This window comes from Cetorhinus maximus, chromosome 21 (assembly GCF_964194155.1).
Source record: "Cetorhinus maximus chromosome 21, sCetMax3.hap1.1, whole genome shotgun sequence".
In the NCBI taxonomy this organism is placed as follows: domain Eukaryota; kingdom Metazoa; phylum Chordata; class Chondrichthyes; order Lamniformes; family Cetorhinidae; genus Cetorhinus; species Cetorhinus maximus.
In genome coordinates, this window is record NC_135899.1 from 64,552,889 (window position 1) to 64,569,899 (window position 17,011).

Below are 17,011 nucleotides of genomic sequence, written 5' to 3' on the forward strand. Positions count from 1 at the left end.
AAAATAGTAATTTGTTCTAGGTTTATCATTTTCTGAATGCATGTTCATTGTTGTGAAAAAGGGATAGTAGAAAAGCTTCAGATATTTATTTTGATAAATGATCAATTACTTGATCTTCCTCCTTCCAGCCATTTTTCCATCCTCTGACCCAATGCCTTTAAATTGTCATCGGATTCAAAATTGGTCAACTTTCACTGGCTTCAAATCCAAGGCTAAGAGACAATGGAAAAGGTGCACAGTATTGTCACCTTCCTGCTCGAACTTAGTTGCAATTTGGAAGCCCTGATCCCCACAACCATGTCAAATGCTCAACCTATTACACAATTAAGTTTACTTAGACTGGCAAGAATATTGCTGCAAATTTCTGAAACATATTTTGGATATCCTGCTTACCTGGTGAGCTTGGTGCATTTAGTAACAATGTATTAGATGATCCCTCAGCAGAACTGTTTGTCTCACTTTGATTAAAACTTCCTTCTAACTGTCTCCTCCATTGGAAGCGGCTATATTCTTGCTTGATGTTCTGAAATATCTGTTCTGCAATTTAAAAAAGGGCAAAAAGTACAACCAAGTGAGAAAAATACAAATACAAAATACATTAGGACAGGGTGTGCAGGATATTAATCACCCCTACTTCAGCTGTCTCCTCGGCATTCCAGCCGTACAGTAACTACCTCGCCCTGTGCAGGCTGCCAACTCAGCAGATTTGAGAATCAAGATGTCCCCCTCCCCCTCAACGGCCCTGGGATGACAATGAACAAAGAAACCCAACAATCAGAAAAATGAGAATTGAAATCACATCCCACTGGCAGGGCTTCAAAATTAGGTGAGGGTACTAAAGAAGGAATGCTGCAAGAAATACAACTGATCACTGAATATTTTGCTCATCTGGTTTACTGGCTATAGTGAAAGTAAGAACAACTGATGAAAGCCCCCTGTATGTCTAATTTACAGGTTTCGGTGTATTTTAACAAGATATTACTTGAGCTCTAATTTTAAAATTTGCATTTAATATGACTAAACTGGCATTATATATGCCAGGGTTGCCACTTTGGCACCCTCACCTAATTTTGAAGTCCTGCCAGTGGGATGAGATTTCAATTCTATTTATTGATTGTTGGGTTTCTTTGTTCATTGCCATTCCAGGGTCCTTTTCCATCGAGGGCGGTGGGGGGGCATCTTGATCCTTGAATCTGCTGCGTTGGCAGCCTGCACAGGGCGAGGTGGTTACTGTACGACTGGAATGCCAAGGGGATCACAGTCAAAAGTAGGGATGGTTGATATCCTGCAGACCCCCATCGAAGGCTCACTCCTTCCATTCACTGCAATTGTTAATGTTTGAAATCATGGTGGGTGGGGATATCGGGGCTGTTGGCAGATCATGGTACCTGGCATAATGATGGAATGAGAGGTCTATGGTTCTCAGCTCTGGTTGAAGACAGTCCTGGAGAATTAATTACATCTGACCACGACGGGTCTTACTCCATGCCCCCATTCCCTCTCCCCAACCCAATCAAGACTCCCAAGCATCTCCACTCCCCAGTAACTGTTCAACACCCAGTGCTCATGCAACTCAATTTTCCTGGAGTTCCAGCCAGTCCCTACTTTCTGCAGCAGTGGGGCTGATCTCAAGACCAAAGGCAGGAAATTACAAAGTGGGGCAACATAAACTGAAGGAGTTAGAATGGTGAAATTTTTTACCCAACATGCATAGCAGCAAACAAATTACTCTTTCCCTGGGGCACAGGCATGCAATCATTCAATCCCAGGGTTTCTCTGCCTCAACAACTGCTGGGTAAAACGATCTCCGTTCCACAAAAGTTGTCTTTCACCTGCTTGTCCTGTACTTTAGGTTGTAACTTAGGTAGTTTTGGTGCATTGAGGGCTGTCGTTCATAATTTGATTCTGTCTGTGGTTGCAGCTTATATCTATTACAATGCAAGTTATTTGGGACTGCCAATAAGTGCCTATATGTTTGGGTGTATCACACTAAAAAAGTCAAATAGGTTCAACCATTCACAAATCTGGACAGGTACCTTAGTTCACGTCAGGCCTCCAAAATACTTATTTCAAACTGAATGTCTACATTGGAAAATAATCATTTAGAACTGGGATACTGCAGAATAAGCCAATAAAAATTGACAGGTGTGCATCGTTATGGAGCCAAAAATTAAGTCCACCTACTGTGATATGGACCAGCATGCAAAGTGTTTTCAGCTTCACTTGCTAATGTTGGAATATACTGCCGAGATCATACGATTACACCTCAGTAAAACAAGAAGCATAGTTTCACAAAGGACAGCAACATTTGCTCACATGCCAATCAAGGACAGAAGTGATGATACTAAATAAATGGACAATTTGTATATTAAAATGCATTCTCAAGACAGACATATTAAATGATGAATAAAATATACTAAATTATAAAATCTCTACTCTATCAGAGGTGCTCTGTGAAATTTCATTTCTTGTACCACCCATTAACTCCCTTGAATGAGCTCCCTTCAAATGGGGCTTAAAAAAAATTCTGCCAAATTTGATAGGTGCACAACTTTGGAACAAGCCCACCAAAAGTAAAACTGGATCAAACTGTCCAAATAAGTGTAAACACATCCCATAATTTTTGCCTGGGATCAAATTCCTCTTCCAGACGGTATAAAGACATGACTTTAACACAACTTAGAAACTTAGAGCTCAGTAACTGCTGCATTATGAAGCGAATTAAAGTACTACTCATTGGTCTTTAGGATAATCTAGCAGCCCCTGCTGGTTGAAATGCATAATGCTGTTACCTACAGTGATTCCCCAATGTACTTGGAACAATGGTCGCCAGAATTTAATTTTACATTTAATTCTTTGCTTTACACAGCACAAGTTCCAGCTAAGCAAAAGCAAATAATGTGATAATCACAATAATAAAAACTCAAAAACTGGGTATTAATTTCATGAAATACTAGGAAAAGGCTCAAGGACCCTCAAAACATCCCCCTCAGTTTCAAAGTTACTATTGTATTTTCAATCTCTCAGGCATCCTCTCACAATAAAATTTAAGCTCCAGTGCATTATGTGCAATAGTAAATTATACAAATATATAAATTAATACAGGATGCTGATTATTAAGACGAATTAAATGATACAAGGTCTCTTCAGTATAACATTCTTATATATAGAATTTTTAAAAAGAGAACCAGATTTATTCATTCTGGCAAAATTAAACTTAACTTTCCTGGCTTGCATACCTCTAACTCAGCATTCAGACCTGTACAGCATATAAGCTTTCGGGGTTTTCTATACAACCATTCTGTGAGGTGCGCATAAACTCATGTTAGTGTGCAGCATTTCAGTGCAAGAGACCTACTGAACAGGCACCTCATGAGAGATGATATTAAAGATGTTGGAATAATATATTCCACAATGTTCAACTGCAGAAAGTAAGGTAGTGAAGGCTAGTCCTGGAGCCAACTTTACAAAAAATTATAATTTTTATTTGTAGAAATACAGATCACGAATATGCACCTCCTATTCCAACAACTACAGTTTCAGTCTGTTCGCATTTATAGGAGCACAAGTGAAGCCTCAATAATGCCTACCCACTATCGACACACAATTAGCCAAAATTGATATACTATTAATAAATTCCCCTCTCAATTTTATTAAGAGTTCATATGTACAACCAAAATTAAGTAATCATTAAAGATCTCCATATGCTGTAAAACCATTGAGATGCCCCTCCTCCAGGACACCTAACAATTACTTATATGCATTTCTTGTAAAGCTGATGACTTTCATCCACCTATTTAATTTTAAAGATTTCCTCTCTCTACAACATTTGTTTCAAGGCAACAAGATCAAACCTTAACACTTTCTCACTCACTTTTTTGTAGAGTGAACATTATCCCACTACATGACATTCAGTGCAATTATTGTACAGAATATCACGTAAAACCTGCTCATTGACGCTTAGTTTGGGTTCCGCCAGGGTCACTCAGCTTCTGACTTCATTACAGCCTTGGTCCAAACATAGACAAAAGAGCTGAACTCCAGAGGCAAGATGAGAGCGACTGCCCTTGACATCAAGGCAGCATTTGACCAAGTTTGGCATCAAAGAGCCCTAGCAAAACTGGGTCAATTGGAACCAGAGGAAAACTGCCTGCTGGCTGGAGTTATACCTAGCACAAAGGAAGATGGTCGTGGTTGTTGGAGGTCAATTATCTCAGTTCCAGGAACTCATGCAGTAGTGTCCTAGGCCCAACCATCTTCAGCAGCTTCATCAATGACCTTCCTTCCATCACAAGGTCAGAAGTGGGGATGTTTGCTGATGATTGCACAATGTTCAGCACCATTCACGGACTGCTTCATAATCTGAGGAGTCATGTCCAAATGCAGCAAGACCTGGACGATATTCAGGCTTGGGCTGACAAGTGGCAAGTAACATTCACACCACACAAGTGCCAGGCAATGACCATCTCTAACAAGAGGGAATCTAACCATCACCCCTTGACATTCAATGACATGACCATCGCTGAACCCCCCACTATCAACATCCTGGGGGTTACCATTGACCAGAAACTGAACTGGACCAGCCATATAAATACTGTGGCTACAAGAGCAGATCAGAGGCTAGGAATCCTGTGGCAAGTAACCCACCTCCTGACTCCCCAAAGCATGTCCACTATCTACAAGCCACATGTCAGGAGTGCGATGGAATAATCTCCATTTGCCTGGATAAGTGCAGCTCCAACAACACTCAAGCTTGATACCATCCAGGACAAAGCAGCACACATGATTGGCAAACCTTCCATAAACATTCACTTCCTCCACCACTGACAAACAATAGCAGCAGTGTGTTCCATCTACAAGATGCACTGCAGAAACTCACCAAAGCTCCATAGGGATCATCTTCCAAACACATGACCACTATCATCTAGAAGGACAAGGGTGGCAGATACATGGGAACACCACCACCTGGAAGTTCCCCTTCAAGCCACTCACCATCCTGACTTGGAAATATATCACTGTTCCTTCACTGTCGCTGGGTCAAAATCCTGGAGCTCCCTCCCTAACAGCACTGTGGGTGCACCTACACCACAAGGACTGCAGCGGTTCAAGAAGGCAGCTCACCACCACCTTCTCAAGGGCTATTAGGGATAGGCAGTAAATGCTGGCTTAGCTAGTGATGCCCACATCCTGTGGATGAATAAAAAAATTGACAAATAGAATTCCACATCCATGGTCTCCAGAAGAGCCAGTGTTGCACCAGAATACTTTGAACAACCTTTATTTTCTTAACTATGGAGCTAAAGAGAAACATCTCCCATCCTCACCCATCAGAAATATTATGGAAAACAAAAAGAAAAATACCTGGAAAAACTCAGCAGGCCTGACAGCCTCTGTGGAGAGGAAGACAGTTAACATTTCGAGTCCGCATGACTCTTCAACAGAACTAAGGAAAGATAGAAAAGAGGTGAAATATAAGCTGGTTTAAGGGGGGGGGGGGGTGGGACAGGTAGTGCTGGATAGAGGGCCAGTGATAGGTGGAGTTAGCCAAAAGATGTCATAGACAAAAGGACAAAGAGGTGTTGAAGGTGGTGATATTATCTAAAGAATGTGCTAATAGGTGACATTAAGGGTAGAAAGCAGGACGAGCAAGGTACAGATAGCCCTAGTGGGGGTGGGGTGGGGGGAAGGGATCGAAATAGGCAAAAAGGTAGAGATAAAACAATGGATGGAAATACATTTAAAAATAATGGAAATAGGTGGGAAAAGAAAAATCTATATAAATTATTGGAAAAAAGGGGGATCAGAAAGGGGGTGGGGATGGAGGAGAGAGTTCATGATCTAAAATTCCGGAGGGCTGTAAAGTGCCTAGTCGGAAGATGAGGTGCTGTTCTTCCAGCTTGCGTTGAGCTTCACTGGAACAATGCAGCAGGCCAAGGACGGACATGTGGGCATGAGAGCAGGGTGGAGTGCTGAAATGGCAAGCGACAGGGAGGTCTGGGTCATGCTTGCGGACAGACCGAAGGTGTTCCGCAAAGCGGTCACCCAGTCTGCGTTTGGTCTCTCCAATGTAGAGGAAACCGCATTGGGAGCAGCGAATGCAGTAGACTAAATTGAGGGAAGTGCAAGTGAAATGCTACTTCACTTGAAAGGAGTGTTTGGGCCCATGGACGGTGAGGAAAGGGGAAGTAAAGGGGCAGGTGTTGCACCTTCTGCGGTTGCATGGGAAGGTGCCGTGGGAGGGGGTTGAGGTGTAGGGGGTGATGGGAAGATGCGTTTGGTGGTAGCATCATGCTGGAGTTGACGGAAATGGCGGAGGATGATCCTTTGAATGCGAAGGCTGGTGGGGTGATAATTGAGGACAAGGGGGACCCTATCACGGCTCTGGGAGGGAGAGGAAGGTGTGAGGGCGTATGCTCGGGAGATGGGCCAGACACAGTTGAGGGCCCTGTCAACCACCGTGGGTGGAAAACCTCGGTTAAGGAAGAAGGAAGACATGTCAGAGGAACTGTTTTTGAAAGTGGCATCAACAGAACAGATGCGACGGAGGCGAAGGAACTGAGAGAATGGGATGGAGTCCTTACAGGAAGCGGGGTGTGAGGAGTTGTAGTCAAGGTAGCTGTGGGAGTCGGTAGGCTTGTAATGAATATTGGTGGACAGTCTATCACCAACTCCAGCATGATGCCATCACCAAACACATCTTCCCTTCACCCACCCTGGCGGCATTCCGCAGGGATCGTTCCCTCCAGGACACCCTAGCCACTCCTCCATCACCCTCTACACCTCAACCCCCTCCCCCGGCACCTTCCCATGAAACCGCAGAAGGTGCAACACCTGCCTCTTTACTTCCCCTCTCCTCACCGGCCAAGGGCCCAAACACTCCTTTCAAGTGAAGCAGCATTTCACTCGCACTTCCCTCAATTTAGTCTACTGCATTCGCTGCTCCCAATGCAGTTTCCTCTACATTGGAGAGACCAAACGCAGACTGGGTGACCGCTTTGCGGAACACCTTCGGTCTGTCTGCATGACCCAGATCTCCCTGTCGCTTGCCATTTCAACACTCCACCCTGCTCTCATGCCCACATGTCCGTCCTTGGCCTGCAGCATTGTTCCAGTGAAGCTCAACGCAAACTGGAGGAACAGCACCTCATCTTCCGACTAGGCACTTTACAGCCTTTCGGACTGAATATTGAGTTCAACAATTTTAGATCGTGAACTCTCTCCTCCATCCCCACTCCCTTTCCAATCCCCCTTTTCCCCAATAATTTATATAGATTTTTCTTTTCCCACCTATTTCCATTATTTTTAAATGTATTTCCATCCATTGTTTTTTCTCTATCTTTTAGCCTATTTCGATCCCTTCCCCCCACCCCACCCCCACTAGGGCTATCTGTACCTTGCTCGTCCTGCTTTCTACCCTTAATGTCACCTATTAGCACATTCTTTAGATATCACCACCTTCAACACCTCTTTGTCCTTTTGTCTATGACATCTTTTGGCTATTTCCACCCATCACTGGCCCTCTATCCAGCTCTACCTGTCCCACCCCCCCTAAACCAGCTTATATATCACCTCTTTTCTATTTTTCCTTAGTTCTGTTGAAGAGTCATGAGGACTCGAAACGTTAACTGTGTTCCTCTCCGCAGATGCTGTCAGACCTGCTGAGTTTTTCCAGGTATTTTTATTTTGGATTTCCAGCATCTGCAGTTTTTTGCTTTTATCTTAGAAATATTATGGAACCAGTAGCAACAGAATACCCATCTGGAATATTAGTGAAGCATCCCATAGTAAGTTTCATGTTCTTTTGATCACCCTAGGATGGGAACTGTGCGTGCATTTATCCAGTTTTAATTTAGAAATGCTGATGCAATGGTTTTCAAAGTATTCTGTTCAGTGGATGCACTGGGGAAACACTATTTTAAGATCCAAAAGACAAAGGTTATGTTTTCACAAAGCAATAGTACACAACAAAAACTCAGGAAAGTTGAAAACAAAACCAGAAATTTGACCGCAGAACCTCTTACAGCAAGGACCCAATTTGAAAACTTAAACCCTAAAAATAGTAGTGAGTAGTGTGGTTTCTCATTGAAGCCAATTTATGATTTTTGCAATACAAATCCACTTCTATCACTGTGTAAAACTGGCAGTACTTCTGGTGTCTGCACATAACTTTGTGCAATACAAATTAAATTTAAGAAGCCTATCCACAAAGGCTTTTGGTGGTGTGCAGTATTGCTAGCAAACAGGTTTGTTCAGTTTGTTTATACTCTATTTCTACATCACTAAATTGCTGATCTCTGCTACATGGTCACTTGTAAGTGAATAGAAGAAACCAGGTGCAGCCATGCCATATGGCTTGTGGGAGGGTGCAATACTGGTTATTCTTTTACGGCTCTCACACATCTTCAAGTATTGTCTGATGCCATTTGCTAGAAGGGGTCACTGTTAAAGAATGACAAGGAGTGTAAGATTTCTCAAAATAAACCTAGGTACCTGCAATTTACAAGCAATTTGCTAGTTACTAGATTCATCATTCTTGGAGATAAACTCATTTTGTCCTCTATACTTGTGAAAATTGTGGTTCAATTTAAATTTAATTATGGGAAAATATGCAAGTGTGGCACCTAGGAATCCTACTTAAACAAGAATTTTCATCTTTAAACTCAAAATTTTCACCTCACAAACTGATTGGGTACATCAGGTTATGTGTGTCTAAAAACTGGTTTGACCCCATTTCCATTTGTTAAAATGTCAAAATGTTAAAAGCAAAATAACTGTGGATGCTGGAAGTCTGAAATAAAAACAGAAAATGGTGGAAACACTCAGCGGATTTGTTAGCATCTGTGAAGAAAGAAACAGAAGAAAGTGAGCGGGTGAGGAAACAATGGAAATCAAATTTCAAGATGTAACAAAAAAAAATCATATTGCATAAGCAACAACATAAAGGAATAGGAGATTCAAAAGCTTTCCACACAGAAGGGCTAACAAAAAGAAACAAGAACGTGAGTTGATATGGAACGTGAAAGTAAAATGACCACTGTTGAAAAAGTGTTGCATAGGTGCTTTAATCACAAAACAGCTCCAAAAGTCTGGATTTACAGCTGCTGGTTAAAACCTAAAAACAAAGAACTTAGTATGGTAAGCTTTTAAATACCACATGGATACCTGTCACTGAAAAGTGAGGCACAATCTTGTTTACAAAGAACTGTGCAGTGTAAAAGTGGACAGTGACACACTGCTGATGCATCCACTAAGAAAGTGTTGCCAGGTTTGTTAAACTATCAACCCAACTTAATTTACAATTATGACAATATCTTGCTTTTCTACTGTACCCTGACTGAATAAATCTATGCAAAAAGGAAAAAAGGTAAACAGTGGCAAATGGAAAACCAATTGCCTTAATATTGTGTGATAACAAGGTCTAGACCAGGTAAAACCTCATGATCAGGAAAAGTAGATTTGGCTAATTTAAATTACTGCCTGGTATCAAGTCGACATCGAGATCTGCAGACATTGAGCAAATATAGTGTTATGCCCAATGTATAAGGAATGCCTCGTTAGGTCTAACTAAACATGGGGTGCCTTTACTCATTGCATCATACGTTTGATGTTCTGTAAACCGATTTTATGGAACTAAATTCTAGATTACTCTGGAGGCGGTAGTAATTTCTAAATTAATCCCAGTGTCTCACACTTGACCAGATGGGGAAAGCTGGAAAGATGGTGTTGGAGACATGAGGTTAAAGAGTGAAACGTTCATTACAGAACATTAACTTACTAAAAACTAATTTAGAAATGCTCTACTGAGGGAATGAAGTTCCATACTTATAAAAATTAGTTTCTCAGGGCCGAAGGTTGTTCAGCAGTAATTATGACAGTATGTCATTAAAAAATCTTGACTGCACAAGGTTTAACTTTCACATTGGCCCTTTAGTAAAAAATGTACACAAAAAAATTTGAGATTTACAACAAATTAGTGTTTTCTAATTCGATTCCATCTGCAAAGATGGCAACAGTGCACTGTAAAGCAGCAGATAAATGCATACATGCAGACACAAAAATGCTGCCAGTTGTACATAGTAATGACAGTGGGTACTAAGTCTCATCATTACTGCTATCACAAACCCCCAACCAAAGGGGCCATCAAGAGATTCAGGACAGTTTTCCAGAATCATATGGTTTAAATGCTGGGAAGAGGCCATATACTGGATTTATTCGACTAACGGACCAGAATTAGTTAACAGATGGTAAGGGAACATCTTACAAAAATCATGCATAATATGACCAAATTTAATATTAAGTTTGAGGGGGTGACAGAAGAGTCACAAAAGGTTGTAAATTCAAACAAGGCAAACTTTGAAGGGATGAGAAATAAACTGACTACTGTAACTAGGCTGAGAAAACCTATAACAGTAGGAAATTTTCAATGTATTTGGTATGATGCAAAACCAGTATATACCACCAAAAAGGCAATAGTTCCACTTCAGTAGTTAAGAAAGAAAAACGGAAAATGCTGAAAACATGCAGCAAGTTCCATCAGCATCTGTGGAGAGAGCAATAGGTCATAGGCTGAACCTTCCCAGCCTCTTGGAGATGGAGATGGCAGGAGTGGGGGGCTGGGACCAGAGTTTCCAGAGGTGGACAGCCAATTATGATCCCATTTAAGGGCCATTTTGCGACAATGCCAATGTTTCCCTTAAGAAAGCCTCCTCCCCCGACACCCTGCCAACTTCCCTGCCAAATGCAGAGGCAGCACAGGAACAAAAGCATTTTGGTGTGTAAGCAAACAAATGACTAAAAGCTCGTGCATGGGAACAAAAAGTAATCAGAAAAGACTAAAAGAATGCTGGTCTTTATCAAGGAAGTTGTAATTCAAAACTGAGGAAGTTATGCTTCATTTTTACAAATCCTCATCTGGAATACTGTTCGGGGTTTGGTGCCTAAAACTGAAAAGATGTATTAGCCTCAAGGGGGACAGGGCAAATTCACCAGAATTACACCAGGGCTGAAAGAGTAGAGGACAGGCTGGCTAAGTATAAAAATTGTATTGAGATTAGTCAAGGACTGATCTAATTCAAACTGTTTAAAATTTAAAAGCCTTTGATATGGTAGATGGATAAATTATATCTAGTGGAGAATTCAAAACAAAAATAAGGGGACAGAACATTAAAATTAGAGCTAGGCCATTTAGGAGCAATATCAGGAAGCATTTGATTTCCCCTGTACAAAAATAGTGGAAATCTGGAACTTGCTCCTCAAAACAGCAGTTGGTGCTGGGGTAATTGAAATTTGGGACTTAAGACTGTTAGATTCTTTCTGGGGAAGGGTCAGGAACAAAGACAGGTAAATATAGACCAAATTGGCCTCTCTACATTCCTATGTTCCTAAATCATTTGCATCCATAGTGTTAAGAACCAAAAGAGAAAAAAAAATCAAAAGATGCAGAGCATGTATATTCACTGAATTTCATTTTCTTCCATACTTTTAAAATTTTGAAATACAAGCTGGTTGTAATCGGAGCTGCAAATCTTTTGTTTAAAAAAAAGGCCCAGATACACACAGCACACCAACACACACAGGCACTCAGCGTACCAACACATTCACCCCTCATTTTACGATGATATAGGTTGAATGTCCTTTATCTAAAACCTTGGGGCCGACTGTGTTTCTGTATTCAGATATTTTTGGATCTACCATATATAAGGTAGGCCTAGGCCTTCTGACGTTGCAATAGCCTAAGCTAGCTATAGTCTATAAATACTAGATTGTTTCTCCATTTGCCAACTCTGACACACCCTACTTCTTACCTGTTAACACTTATTATACTTGTAATATAACGTTGCATTGCTTTATTAACATACAATTTAACTGCATAGCCGTTCAAAAAAAAGTTCAATTTTCAGACATATGGATAAAGGATACTTGACGTGTAAAGTCCCAGATTCATCTCTTATGTACTCCCTCTCCTCCAGGAGACAGTATTTTCCCCATTTAAAAACCTAGTCCACATGAAATGAATTGTGCCATTCCAACTATTGCACCACACAGATTGATATTATGGTACAAAATTTCATTTTTGAATGTTGCTTAGCAACATGCCTTTACCGATCACATCATTCAAAGTATATAAGGCAATTTCTGCTGTCATAAGAACAGAAAGTATCCCCAAAAGTTAGATAAGAATTTTACATGAATTGAAGTAACCCACATAAACATTGTTACCAGCTATTTTTATTAAGAAACAGGAAACTCATTAGCACGATCCAGACTGAAGGATTTTTTTTTAAAAATCTCAAAAAGACCACACATCACATATTTTATATTCTTACCACAAGTCAATCACTAATACAACACTAATGTAAAAAGGCGAGAAAAACACTTCAAACATTCTAATAATGAGCACAAGAATATTTTTCAAATCACATTTTTACATCTATACGTGCACTAGATTTTGTCTGCACAGGAAATTAAGAATTTTTGCCTCTCGTTTTGCACCTATTTTCTACTAGATTTAATTTCTTCAAGCTATTATTCTGTTTGAGGCAATTCCACCAAAGTTTCATAAAGATTACCTCAGAACTCCCCTCTCAGGGGCAACACAAGAAAATGGGTAGCTGTCTTTAATATTCATGACATCTATCAATTTGGCTTGCCAGCTGGATTATTCTCATGCAAGAATGGTCCCACGTTTTGAGCTCTTTGAACAAACCAAATAGTTTTTTTAAACCCTGTAATGATTCCTTTCCTTGTAAAAATGCAGAAATTGCCACCTTTAAGCATTTTTAAAGATTTTCGAAACAGCAACAAATGGTGATAAGAGACAGAAACCATCATCGCATTTGAAAATGTTTGTATATATACCTGAAGTGCCATACCCTACCAGCCTATGGACCAACAACTAAAAAAGATGGGATTAGGCTAGAAAGCCGTTTTATCTTGCTGGAACAGACATGATGGGCCAAATGGCCTCTGTGCTGCAAACTTTCTATATGGATAAAACAACTGGAAGTCAGTACATCATGATACTACTCAGATCTACAATGCCCATGTCTAAATATTACACAGAAAAATACTGCAATTTTAGACACCAGACTGATACTGCAACCCATTCACAGCATTCACTGTTGTTATGAAATCTGCATCTTTGACCAGCTGCTGAGATCGTAATCTAAAAGTTACTGCAGAGGTGATGTGAACCTTACTTTTAAATTAGGTACTCTTTTCTCCAAGCAGGTATTTGACCCTTTAAACAAAAGTCTCAAATGCAAATGTGCCTAACTACATGGGAATAAAACTGAGCACATTTTCCTTGATAATTAACATCTAAACAACTGAATTTTAAATGTTGCCTTTTCAGTGGAATATTATAAATCCAAAATGATCCTCATTTCATATAAAAATCCATCACCAACAAAACTGCATTCAACACAATCTCTGTGCATTATGCATGGAAAACTTCATATCCTGCTAGTTAGTAAAAAAAAGTGATAAAACATGTGTTTATGGAAACGTACAAGCTCTCCACCCCACCCCACCCCCAGACAGAACTATCAACTAACTCTTCTTCCAATTTTGGGCCTCAAAATTTTAATGTATGTTAAGCACTTGGTTTATTTACACATCTACACACATTTATGGAAAACTCAGATTGGACACCGTTCAGTTGGAAAAATTACTCATCCAAGCATAACATAACTTGCATCATAGTGTCTTTAACATAAGATGTCCCAAGACACTTCACAGGGGCACAAACAAACAGAACACTAAACAGCAAATAGAAAAAAGATTTGGCAAAGTTATAAATTATTGAATTCACCAGAGGCATTGAGGTCAGCAACTAAAGCAATGTCAGAATCTCCAATTAAAATAATACAAGATTCATTAGAAATCAAAGTTAAGAACACTGAAACACAGCAGATAGACTTGGGAGACTGGAGAAATAAAATTCAGACAGCATAGGACAGAAACCATAGTGAAAGCAAGATAGCTTTGGCAAAAATAGAAACCGTAAAAAGAATGACCAGTCTATAATTCAAATGTTAAATGACAAATCATGTCACATACTTACATAAAATTAACATTTAATATGCTGGCATGGATTCACTGGGAAATTCAGTGAAATGACATCCCAAAACATCAGAAACTATAGTGGTTTCCAGAACAGATCAAAAAAAAATACTTCTCACAAAAAAATCATTTTTATGTATTGAAGGGTTATTAGTTCTAAGAAAGATATTCATTTGTTTTAGGCACCTAGTGCCAGCATCAAGCACACTCATTTCAGTCACAACAGATGAAAAAAACTCCGCAGTCTAACATTCTCCTCTACTTTTCCCCCTTCACCCTCCACCATGATCAGTCTGAACTAATTGGTGCTCAATTTTGAGGTGTGGGAGATGGGGCTATACCCACTAGGAAAACAGACAATTTGGCTCATCAAATTTCTACCAGTGTTTTGCATAGACTTCTCCCAGATAATTTTGTAGCATGACAGGCCACAGTACAAATTAGATCAGGAGAGCTTGTCACAAATTTGAACATTAAAAAAATTGTACTGCAGCACAGCATTTTGCAGTTAAGTTGATGCAAGCACATCAACCATGCACAGCTAACCAAACCAAGTGGCACTGCCACTTTAGGTTCTATATTCATAAACAAATGATTTATGCCTTTAGTTTACTTTGCAAACATGTGAAATGCACTGATCCACACAAAAGCCCAAACATTAGTCAGTGGACACATTAAAACAGTCCACTGCAGTTTAATCACCTACCTCAATTTTAAAAACACCCATTTCCCAAAACATAAAATACCAGGGATTCACCAAAATGCTCTAATTGCAATTTAATTCCATTAATGTGCCACAAGCTTCTTCATATCATGAACGTCCAAGATGTTTGTTCGAAAACCAAAGCTATGGGCCTAAAGATTGTTTATTAAAAACTAATGCAATTGTATGCTATCAACCTACCCTCCCCCACCATAAAAACTATAAATGAAATAGATTACATTTACATCTGTTTTAAATGCATTAACTGTATGGCTGATACAAGAGTAGAGCAATAATTTAGCAAAGAGATTGTCAGAAGACAATTTTAATTTCAATTCTGAAAGACTTCCTGCTTTGAGACAGCCGGTGGTCGTGAAAAGCGCTATACAAATGCATTTTTTTTTCCAGGTCATAGTTCCTGCGTTACAAATATCAAGAATCACTGTCATAGCAATTAAAGGTAAGATTAGAATTGGTTTTACACATCATGAAGACACCCTGAAGCACAGCCATAATACATGGAATAGGGCTTTTGCTAATGAACACCTCATGGTTTTTTGAGATACCTCGTTGAGATTTGTTGCCCCAAAAATAACTAGCAGCTTGTAGAATATTAAAATACTAACATATTTCATAAGTCAGAAACCACTGAGGCATATTTAGCAGCAACCAAACACCCATCCTCTTGGTTAAAAATGGCAGCCGTTTGAGGGGGTGGCTGCAAGGAAGAACATTTTTCATCGTTTTTCAGCTTTATATTGTACACAATTCGGGGCTGTTCTGATGGTGGTAGCCTATCGGGCTTCTATTTGTAAAGCTGCAGCAGGTCCAACAGCAGTGAGGCAGATTGCGAAACAAAGACTGAATGAATTCCCTAGGAAGCTGCACCTTTGACACCCAATAATAATCGTCACTTTTATCGCTATTGTCTGGCTTTGCTACTGCCAGCACCCCCCACCACCTCCTCCTCCTCCCCTGTTATGTTACCTGGTGTGAGCCGATGTGCTGACGAGCTCTCTCCGCCAAAGGCCGCCGGCTCTGTCTTCAGGTACTTCTGGGGTGATGGTGCCCCAGCGCCGGGCCCTGTTAAAGGCATACACCGCCTCCGCTTGGGAGACTGAGACTGAGGGCTGAGCAGCGCATCAAACTCGACGCTTCGTTTCAGAGTGGCCCCACACGCCATGATCCGCCAACACCAACACGCTCGCTTGTAACCGGACTCAAAACCCAAAGGGTGAGGGAAGGGAGGGCAGGGCAAGGCAACAACGTCCGACCGCTCCGGGGAACCCCGCCGACCTCCGCGCTTCGGCTTCTTCAAAAGAGGACGGGGGGGTGGGGGGGGGGAATGGTGGGGGTGGGGAAAGAGGAAAGGTAGCCCAATCAATCGAACCTTTTTTATCAGAAAAGATCAAAAGCTCCAGAACGGCGGGGTGAAGCCGCCCTGTTTTTGTGTGGCGCCTCTCCTTCAGCCCCTCGCAGCTTTCGCTTTTCAAACAGCAATGGCGTCTCCGGCCGGGCAACCAGCAACAGCCTGACTATCAGCAGCGTCACAATGTGGACACCTCCACTCACTGCCACTGCTGGGGGAGGACCACTTCACAGCAGCTGCAACATCACTCACCAAACCCACTTCGGCAGCAACTTCTCCCGTACAAAACTGTTTAAAAGACATGGCCAACGTTGAGTATTGCTTTTTAAATCGCGCGTCGAAGGAGCACAAACGCGGTTCACGCGGGGCCACCTTCCCTCGTTAATGTGAACCGTGTATTTCTTCACGTAAAGAGACACAGTGTCCTCTCTTGCAGGCCTGCATGGGCTGAGGTTCAAAATTAAAAAAAGCCCTCGACTCCACCAGCTTCTAAAGTAGGATTCCCACCCATCCTTTGGAACTGGCATTCAATTGATTTCAAAGCAAATAATTGGGGGAAGCTGCAAAAAAAATTTTTTTTACACGTTTTGATGATAAAATAAAGCTTGCAGGTACATGTTTTTAAATGTGGGCAAGTTAATTTGCCTTTAAAATGTTTATTTTGCATGCATTTTGTAAGAAAGCTGTTAAACAACATCACTCATCACTTTTGAGATTTTCTTTTTCATTTTTCTCCATTTTTTCTGAAAGTGATGAAGCAAGAATATATACAATCCCACAGCCAGCATATCTCCAATAACATCCAAATGGTGACTATTCAAGTGTATGTCTGAACAGTAACCGTCAACAGGCCATCCAATATTGGAGGCTATCAC

The 17,011-nt window shown here is 40.8% G+C and overlaps 1 protein-coding gene across 1 annotated transcript in view; it reads right to left on the bottom strand.

Moving 5' to 3' along the window:
• The window catches only part of akirin1 (akirin 1), a 31,735-nt gene extending 15,459 nt beyond the window's left edge, over positions 1 to 16,276 (bottom strand). The window contains exons 1-2 of the mRNA XM_078567009.1: positions 15,755 to 16,276; positions 394 to 537 (exon numbers count right to left, since the gene is read on the bottom strand). Of these exons, the coding sequence (XP_078423135.1) occupies positions 394 to 537; positions 15,755 to 15,950 (340 nt within the window). The 5' untranslated portion in view covers positions 15,951 to 16,276. The remainder of the gene's footprint in view (positions 1 to 393; positions 538 to 15,754) is intronic.
• Between the last annotated feature and the right edge of the window lie 735 nt (positions 16,277 to 17,011).